The 10,343-nt window shown below is 37.1% G+C and overlaps 1 protein-coding gene across 1 annotated transcript; it reads right to left on the bottom strand.

Moving 5' to 3' along the window:
- Nucleotides 1–896: 896 nt before the first annotated feature.
- Nucleotides 897–9,267, bottom strand: LOC104505965 (transportin-1-like; the record flags this gene model as incomplete). Its single annotated transcript, XM_010146743.1, has 6 exons — nt 897–1,068; nt 3,589–3,814; nt 4,499–4,651; nt 6,799–6,967; nt 7,613–7,673; nt 9,149–9,267. Coding segments are annotated over 6 exons (900 nt in total), but the record flags the coding sequence as incomplete, so codon positions are not given.
- Between the last annotated feature and the right edge of the window lie 1,076 nt (nt 9,268–10,343).

The following is a 10,343-nucleotide window of genomic DNA, read 5'->3' on the forward strand; positions in this document are numbered from 1 at the left end:
AAACTTGCTGAGGGTGCACTCGATATCACTGTCCATGCCGCTGACAAAGATGTTGAACACCACCGGTCCTAACACCAACCCCTGAGGAACACTGCTCGTTACTGCTCTCCACTCAGTGAGCCATTGATCACAACTCCCTGGGTGTGACCATCAAGCCAGTTCTTTATCCACAGGGTGGTCCATCTGTCAAATCCATGTCTCTCCAATTTAGAGACAAGGATGTCGGGTCAGACAGTATCGAAGGCTTTGCACAAGTCCAGGTAGATGACATCTGTTGCCCGTCCCTATCCACCAAGGTCGTGACCCCATCGTAGAAGGTCACCATATTTGTCAGGCACGATCTGCCCTTGGTGAAGCCATGTTGGCTGTCACCAACCACTTCCTCGTTTTCCATGTGCCTTAGCATGGTTTCCGGAAGGATCTGCTATATGATCTCCCTCTCTGATAAAGCAATTTCTAAGAACGATGTGCTCCAAAACATTGGAAAGAGACACACAGAGCATCTTAACTATACTTGAAGTAGTTACAGAAAGAAGTTCAGCTATCAGAAATTAACAGACATTCCACCAATTTCTCTGAAATCACATATATCGATATAGGTGTAAAATGGATCTCCTCTGAACTGAAACATTCTGAGCATGAGGAAAAAAAATTCACCATGAGAACAACATTTCACAGGCCACCAAACACAGTATTTTATTCAAGATGGGAAATATTTGTGTAGTGGGGAAATTACACGCTGTCCATATATTTTACCTGCCAATATTTAGAATTATTGAAACCTACACAGAAATATCAGCATTAGTTTTATAACATGTAAAGCACACTACAAAAACCACTGAACCTTTTTTTTTTTTAAATTTTGAGTGCTTCAACAGAACATAAGGTATACTCACTGGTTTATTTAGATGATGTCCTACAGAATCTGCTAGAGTTCCTATAGCATCATAAAGAATGAGCAGGTTTTTATGCTGGTATTTACTAAATGCGAAGACCAAAGTGTCAAGTATATACGCAAGGTAAGGAACAAGCTCTGTACAAGCCTCCTCTTCTAGAGTAGCAAAGGCACTGAGGGACACAAAAAACAGGTCTGTTAGTACCTTGGAAAAAATGAAAGAAGACACCCCAAAACATCCGACACTACCCATTTCCGTTAAAACATAAAACCCCCTGTATTTAGTCCTCAAATTCTGTAAGGATTCGGCTCTTAAATAGTTATGAACAAAATTAAAAAAATATTGTTGTAAAACCTGTTACATACACGCAGGAAGACTCCACCAAGTAAACCACTACTGTAGACAAGTTACAATATACTAACTGAAATAGTAGGAACTGTAACAAAAGCTGTTAATACGGAAGTTAAAAATGGCCCTATCTTTAATGTATGCTGTAGTTGCACCTGGAAGCCCTAGTGCTCTTGTGCCAGTATCAGCCTGTACTCTCAGCATTTCACTACACAGAAAAACAGATACAGAAAGACATGGAAAAATAAACCAGACAGGTGATAAATAATTTTAGCCAGCCTTGGTCAGAACACACATCATGGCATCATGGAGACTTTCCAGGTTGTCTGTCAAGTGTTTGAACAACAGCATTAAAAAAACCCTCTGAAAACCAACAACCCCCTCCAACACACAGACCAGACATGCTGCTTCAGAGAAACATTAAGGAAAGGAAAAAATTATGAGCTATTGCAGATTTACTGGCCTAGCTTGTGTCAACAAGATTATTACTAGCCTGTCCCTGCACTAAAAATTCATGTATCACTGCACAAAGTGAACAAATCCCTGTTAGCATGCTACCAAATACAGAAATGCATTTCTGTTAACACAATGCAACTGTGAACAGTAAGTGGCTAGCATTTTTACTTTATTTATTGTCTTGACCTATTAATTCAGAAAGGCATACAATGTGAGCCAGGAAAAAATGTTTCAGTACAGTATCTTCTGAGTGTCACCAACTGAAGGAGTAGTTTCTCAATACTACAGAAACAAACATGACACATCCTCTATGATACAGAAGTTAGTCATGAAAACATACAATATCCTATGACCAATTTCAACTTGGTAGATATTAACTGTGCAACTATTCACTGTAGGGATGCAGCTTTTTGCCCCTTTCCAAGAAGGCTGGTTATATTTCCTTGCAATTTAGAAAGCTAGAAAGTATGTTTTGACCTGCAACAGCTCTACATTTTCCTTAAACTGGAGTTTCAGAGTTTATTTAGCTGCAACAGTCGTTCTAATGAGTCTCTGCTGTAAGCAAAGCATTTCAAAATACCCTATAAATCTGATGTGAAACTTTAAATTAAAAAAAAAAATCAGCTGTATTTTTAATATTTCCATTTTATCTGTTTCTCATTACTTCTGCCCACTGCACTTCCTTCATAAGCACTACATGAGGTTATTTAACAACTGCAACACAGATGTGTTCAACTGCATGCACCGTGTTTTCAACCATGTTTTAGACAAGCAAAGTTTGAAAAGAAGCATGTGGGGGTTTGTTCGTAGTTGGGTTTTTTTTGGCAATGGATTCTGTACACAATTTGATTCCTTGGATGTGAAAATGCGTGAAGCAAGTAGTATTATATGACCATTTTCCTCCTCATTCACTATGAAATGACAAAATGGAGGTGACGTTAAAAACCAAACTTGCTAGCCCAATGTTTGAAAAGGTTTACAGACAAAAGGAAACAGTGTTTAATACTCAAATCTTAAGTTAATTTGATTAAATTAATTGTATCTGTTCTCAGGCAAGGATACATCTACCCCTTTTGTGCAAAGCTTAGCCCAAGAGCTCTCACCTCAGCTTTGTCCTTAGGCACTACTGATTTTTGTGGGTGGGGAACAACAATAGTAACTATTATTAATAATAAAATTTAAAAAGCATTAGGAATACAATCAGATGCAGATCTAACTCTGCTTTACAAAGAAACCTTCCCAGCAGTCTGCTGTGTACACTTCTCCCCTACATAAACTGACACGTAAAAGCTTTATTTGATGAGCTTCCAGCACAAGAAGTGCACCCCCTCCATAAACTGTGTGTTCATGAATGGAGCCATTAATTAATTAAAATCAGCAGACAAAGGGGAGAAGGGAATCTTATATCCCAGGGTCTCCCTTCAAGAGAAAGAGACTCTCTCTTGAAATAAACAGAACCCAAATGTTTTGGTAATCCTGAACTAAATATAAACACCACCAGTAATCCAATGATAGGATAGTTTTCCGTTGCAATCAGTATTGACCTTATTCATAGGCAAATTAAAAAAGGCAGTTTTCTGGTCAGTAAAACATCGTATATTGAAAGCAAGTATCACAAGATAATTTTTTTAGTATAACAAATTTAGTTTGGCGATTCATATACTCTGAAAACAAACTGGATGAGCAAAACTAACTTTTTTCATGTTATTACAACTTGGAGTAATTTGTGACTACTCTAGAAAAAGCTGTATCTACTCCAGTTTAAGAGAGGAAAAAACACATTAAGAGCTAGAAATGGAGTCATGCATTCATTGATAAAGGCATTAAAATAGTTTCCCATGAAAAAGCAGTGTCATGGATAGTGCTTTTTGCCTAAGATTTGACTTACCTGCAGGCGGCTTCTTGTACTCTCTTGTTGCTATCTAGGATACGCTTTAGCAACTCAGTCATTAATGGCTTCAAGTATGTGTCTGGGGGTTGACTAACTACCCAGTGTGCATAGCGACTAAGAGTCCAGCATGTAATGGAGCGCACAAGAGCCTTTTTGTCGGAGAGGCACTGAATAAGGTGGGGGATCAGCTCAGGAAGATATGGAATCATACCCTGCATGCAGCCTAAAAGGAAAAATACAGCTATTGCAGTACCAGAATTAACCAGAAGTTCTACTGTTTCATTTCCTAGAAGTGACATTTTCAGTCTGTATCATGCAGGAATACGTTTTAACAATATACAAAGCAAGTCTACCTTATTTATATTAAGTCCAAAAAAAAGGACCTTACATAAACAATAATTAGAGCCCCCAATTAAAATTTACATTCCTTTTAACTACATTTCTACTTCAGTACTTTCCCAACCTCCAGAAATTCTGCTTTATTAAATAGAGTATGGCAAGTACATCCAAATAAAATGGTTTTATGAAGCTTGGAGGTCCTACACATCAGTCTACCGAGACTAACCAAGACAACAAGTAAAGAAATACTTGGTCTTGACAACAAATCATCACATATTAAAAAGAATTCTTTAAGAAATCTAAATTTCAGCAGCAACAAAAAAGCGTGGAAATGCAGGCAAAAAGCCAAGCAAGATGGTGAGAAAGTACAAAGTGAGGGAAGTTAGCATATTTAAATTGGAAAGCCATCCACAAAATGCAGCTCAGGACACTGAAGTCATAGGAATCCTCTTCTCTCAAACCAGCTAAGGACAGATACTTGTTTGCATATGTAAATTCATCTGGAAGGAACAAAGAGCTGGTTTAGAACCAAGAAAATTGAGCAACCTGGTAAGCACCAGTGCCTTACCTTCAGCAATTGCTCCAAGAACAAGGATACCAGATTCTTTAACTACCCATTCGGGATGGAAGAGCAATTCCTTCAAAAGAGGCAAGATGTGTGGCAGAAGTTCATCACGAAATACGTTGGCTAGGACATCAAGAGCAGCAGCAGAACATTTTCCTAGGGGAATTAACAGTGTTAATCGCTGCTTACTACCGAAGTTGTAGTTAGGCAACATAATCCTCATTGTAACTTAGAGCTGACAGTTAAGTGTCAGGGCAGTAGGAGGAACGATTCTTCCATTTCATTACAATACAGAGTGATCCACTGTGTCCTGGTGTAAAGCCACAGCTCTTAGAAAGCCAGTTTTGCAGCACTTAAATAGCTGCTAAGAGGACTTGTACACTGGGGACACTAAAACACTCACTGACACGAACCACACCATTATATTCACTACACGATTTGAGGATAATTTAACACTAAGGAAGATCTGCAACACAAATCTAACATATTGGAGAAACTGAGGACAAAGGAGCAATAGCCTAAAACTACTATATACTAGCATTTGGTTCAAAAGAAAGTTTTCAAAGTAAAAAAAACCCACAACCAAACAAACAAAAAAAACACCCCACAAACACAAAACATCCAGCTCTAGAGACTGAAAGGAATTTCCTGGCCTCTGCTCTGATCTTTTTATACCTTACTCTTGTTCTGTGATGCACCAAAATGAAGAGGAACACCTCAAAATCTGTTTGAAAGTTTTACTCAAAAAACCCCACCAAACTAACAACAACCAACCAAGGAAAAAAAATCATAAAAAGAAAAATCAGGAACAACTTCAAAAAGTGATTCTGAAATACTTACTGGTTTTCTACTGTGGTGGTCTCATGTCCAGGAAAAAATACTACTAAAGCATTTTTGTAAAGAATTCTCGTATTACAGAATTTACACTGTATTTTTTGCTTATTATGATCTCAGTTCCTTCTTAATGTCATAAAGAATCCAATTGGGTCTGATTAGTAAGCAGTGCTGAGATCTGTTCACATTGGAAGTCAAATACAGAACACTGGATAAGAAACAGGGCACACAGTTCTGATTTTCAGATAATCCAAATTCTCTCAAGTCCAGATAACTTACTGTCACTTATGAAGTTGAACTAACTTGTAAGTTAGAAGTCATAACTTAGGACTTCTTGACTGTTCTGCTCTTTCCTTCAGGCCACAATTCCTGGACAACTTTAGTTTCCTCACTATCTTAATCAAAACTGTGGACCACAGTTCATTTGTCATGTCAGCTATCTTTTTCAGAAAATATGTATTTAATTCTGCAATCTCAGCACATACAGTGACAAGAACAACATTATGAATCTAAAACTATACTTTTTTTTAAAAGAGGATTTACAGGAACAGGCATACTGGCACGCATTTTCTATGACAATAATGATAGTAACAACAACTATAATAATCATCAATTAAAAAAAATCAGGTATTTGATCATAAGCTTCAAGGTACATTCACCTGTCAGGAAAAATCACGGTCTTGGAAGAAAAGAAAATTATGTGGATATGTTCAAATCTCAAAATATTATTCCACATTGAGGTTGCTTGCAAAATATATTTAAGTCGCATCTGTCAGAATTTCACTATTTTCTATCACTGAGCTTAAAAATCAGTTTGTGGAATTTTCTTTCCTTATCACATGGCCAATTGGTCTGAAAGTCCTGTAAACCATACAAAGGCCATCAGAACTACAGTCTCCTCACAGCTGTGTCCTCTCTTATAACTAAGGTACTATATTCTGTTCAGAAGCAAATCCTGCATGTAGGAAAGAACTACCACTAAAGGCTGTCAGTAGTAGCATGCTCACACGCAAAAACCACCAAACCAAAATGAAACACCAAAAAAAATTCCAGAGGGAAGACTGAAGTAACAGAAAGCATTATTATGCTTCCCTAACCTATCAATGTGTAAGTTCTTATTTATTTTTTAAACTGAAGTTAAACAGGTGATAAGTGATTTTTATTATCTTGTAGAACTAAAATTCTGAATCCAGAAGTTCTGTTGAATTGCATCCAGCAAATGTTTGAAGCTCAATATGCCATATTCAAAATAAGAAAAAAGCTTACAGATGGCCAGCTTTTGCCAATACAGTTACGTAGTCAACATGTCATCTGGAAGACTTCCTGTCCACCAGTTATGTCAGCAGATAGTTCATTTTGTATTCAAAAGCAAAGCCTCAGTATTCCTATACACCAAGTCTTATTACTGTGGTTCTTGCATTATGCAAACAGCTCTATTTTAAAACATCTTACACATTACTTTGACATACTTAAATTCCAGTCAGAAATAGTATCATCATCATCAAGTTCATCGTCATCGTCATCATCATCTTCAATACCATCTTCCTCGTGTTGCTGAGCCACCGTCCGTGAACGATGAAAACGAGGTCTTATGTCCTGTTCGCTATCTGGAATAGCTTCATCTTCTTCAACATCCCCCTGTCAAATTGTTTTATCAGATAAACTAGTCTGACTATATTGCTCAAGGAAGGTAAGAATGCAGTTCTGGATGATTTTATGAGCGTATAAGAGATTCACATCCCATTTGTGCTGCCCAGCTAACTAAAGATGCCATTGTTCCTGCATTCTGCTGACACATTTACCAGAAAAACAACAGGAAAATAGAAGCAAGAGAGAGAACCTCATGCACAAAGTATCCTTCACATTAAGAAATTGCTCTTGACGGGGATTAACACAAAAAAGTGACAGAAATTCTTGTACACAGACATATTCTAAAATGTGGCATTGGAAAAAGCCATATATTCAATCTAGGAGGCATTAGAACTAATTCCAAACATTTATTTTAGGCTGTATTGTTGCAGTAGTTCATGGGCAATAGTATCCCAGTTCTGACTAAACTGTGTGGGACGGGACGGGGCAAAGATAGAAAGCCCACAGATTATTTTCCAACGAACATGGAATAGTTGCATTTAGTATTTGGAACAGCACACTTTGCCCCCAAAATTTAATTCTCCATTGAAGAGACAGTAGGTCAAATCTGCCCACCCTGATCTGAATTATTCTGATGTATAGGGCAGAAGCTAACCCAATATTTTTACAGATTAAAAAAAAAATGACGCTCACCTTCAACAGAATAATATCAATCTCTGAATATTTCATACCATTTACCAACACAGGTATCAGCCTATGAAAAAAAATTAGATATGTGTCAAAATAAAACATTAAAAAAAAAAAAAAATCAAGCAAGTTTCAGTTACCTGGGCCATAATTTTGGTTGTAACTGTCACCCTCTCAACCTAAAATAAAAAAACCCGTAGCCTGATACAAAAGGCTAGTACCTAAACCAAGCTGCATGTCATAACATTCATCAATACTTTGCAGTCTGAAAAGGTGATAATTTCCATTTTTAGCCACAGGTAGCTACGTGGCAGAACTGAGTTTTAAGCTTTAAAAACCAAATATTCTTCCATATTATGAATTTACTCTGAACCTTTAAAAAATAAAGTCTGAAGATTTTGTTAATAATTCAAACTCCCATAATACGCATTATAAACAAGTTGGCTCTCACCAGTAGTACTTGTCACTTTATTTACTTGTGGCTGAAGACTATGCTCACTACTCTTAAAAATGGAAGCCTAGCTACATTAAAACCTCCTATCCTTTTGTGCTTACTTCAGTTAAGACAAGTCCTCAACATTGCGGAGATCTTAACTAGTCTTTATTAGTATTTCATTACTTGGTTACGGCTATTGGACTCCTATTGTACAGATGTATAGCTAAAAATGTACTAAGGGAAAAAAGTCAATCATAGAATCATAGAATTTGAAAAAAGTCAATCATAGAATCACTTCACACAAAAACACATTCTCCAAATAAAATGACCACAGACCCAGCACGAGTGACAAACTCAATTGCTCTATATTCTGCAGCCGAGGAGTATTGTTTTTGAAGGTACCAAGCCAGCAATAATATTCACACATTGCAATAGCATGTTACCTTCTGAATTTTGATAGAATAGTAAGTATACACATTATCACCAATTCATTGGCATTTCTGCAGTGTACTTCATAAAGTATGCAGAAGCTATGTATTTTATAAGAAATGCTACAGAAGCAATATGGAACAAGATGTTAAGATACCACTTGAACAGGTTGTTAGGAGATATTGTCCCATTTTAGTTTAATATTAAAAATTTTAGGATTGTCATCAAGTATTGACAAACTTGTACAGCTCCCTAGTCATAGGTCATCAGAGAATGGTTTGGGTTGGAAGGGACCTTAAAGATCATCTAGTTCCAACCCCCCTGCCATGGGCAGGGACACCTTCCACTAGACCAGGTTGCTCAAAGCCTCATCCAGCCTGGCCCAGCAAGGGAGAGGGGGCATCCACAACTTAACAGCCTGTTAAACTGGAGATTAAGCACCATCACAGTGACACAGTTTAGGTTGCTTATGGAGGTTACTGGATCCAAAATCCGCAGAATTCTTTTCCATGTGGTACAGCCATTTTTACTGTACACAGGAACTAGCTACAGGAAAATTCTTCTAAGCATACCGCAAGCTAGACACAGTCTCTGTTATGAGTAATCAGGAACAAGTCATCTGAAGTTTAAAGATGACTATTTAGAAATAAATAGGAATTGCAGTTCTTAATACTTACTTAGTAAGATGCCGACATAATACATCTTTACAAATTGGTTGCTCAGCCAAAGTCAGCCAAAACTCGCAAGCCTCCAAAGCCACATTTTCGTCTTGGTCCTGGGTCCTCTGCAGCATGTACTACACAATATAAAAATAAGTTACTTGGGTAAGATACAAGTTTTAAGAATTTTAAGTAAGAAGAAGCTACCAACATTGTGAAGTATGTTTGCAAAAATCAGACTATACTACCATAGCAGTGTTTCTTTGGGGTGAGGGGAAGAAATAGACTTAAGAGACCGTTATCCTGGCTATCATGAGAATAAGCAAAGAGACTTCTTTCTTAATTCAGAATCTGAACCATATAGCATTTCTTCATTGTTTAAGTGAGAACATTATTACCAAGGAACTGCAGAGATCCAAGATAAAACAGTAGTTTCTGTGATTTTTTTTTTTTTTTAACTTTTACTCCTGCTTTGCGTGTTTGAATGAAAAGGTACAACTTTACCCTCAAAGACAGAAATATTTTCTATTTCCAGTATCATGAAAAAGCTTCCCTTCCAAATCTTAATTACTTCACAGGATGTAATTAAGTAGAACCCATAAGGGGAGAGAGGATGGGGAGAGAAAGTCTCACATTTTTTAACATGTGTAGTAAGTCAGAGATTCATTATCAAATCTTTAAGCTTGCTATTAAAATGTAGTTCTCCTTCAACCCAAAGTAATCAAATAAACAAAGAGCTAAGTAGACTACTTCTATAAAACTATCAGTTTTATACACAACTGCCCCAAAAGTTTAGGGAAGACTGTAAAACTTCCAAAATAGCAATTTCTGCCTTTTTCCATGCCAGCCCTTATTTCTGGCACAGTTGGTTCTTCCATTCATTTTAGAAAACCTCATGGAAGTTCATGCAGTTGTCTTTCCTCATACATAGATTTAGATCAAAAGAAATCCCTGTTTAGTTGCTTCAGAATACCATTGTGTTCTCAAATTTGAACAGAGTGCATTTCAGGGATGCAAGACTTACCATGCACAGCACCACTTCCTACTGAACTGCACTAAATCGCAAACTTTTCCTGAAAGTTCATTATTGTCATTAAGAATGCACAGTAACAGAAATACTGGTCTGTTCAGATTGCAGCACAGGAAAGGTAAATAATGTCCTATTCATTGAATGCAAGTCTTCTTTAATGCATAGGAGAGGTGCTCCAGCCCT

The sequence above is a fragment of the Eurypyga helias genome, unplaced genomic scaffold (assembly GCF_000690775.1).
Source record: "Eurypyga helias isolate BGI_N326 unplaced genomic scaffold, ASM69077v1 scaffold15912, whole genome shotgun sequence".
NCBI classification, from domain to species: domain Eukaryota; kingdom Metazoa; phylum Chordata; class Aves; order Eurypygiformes; family Eurypygidae; genus Eurypyga; species Eurypyga helias.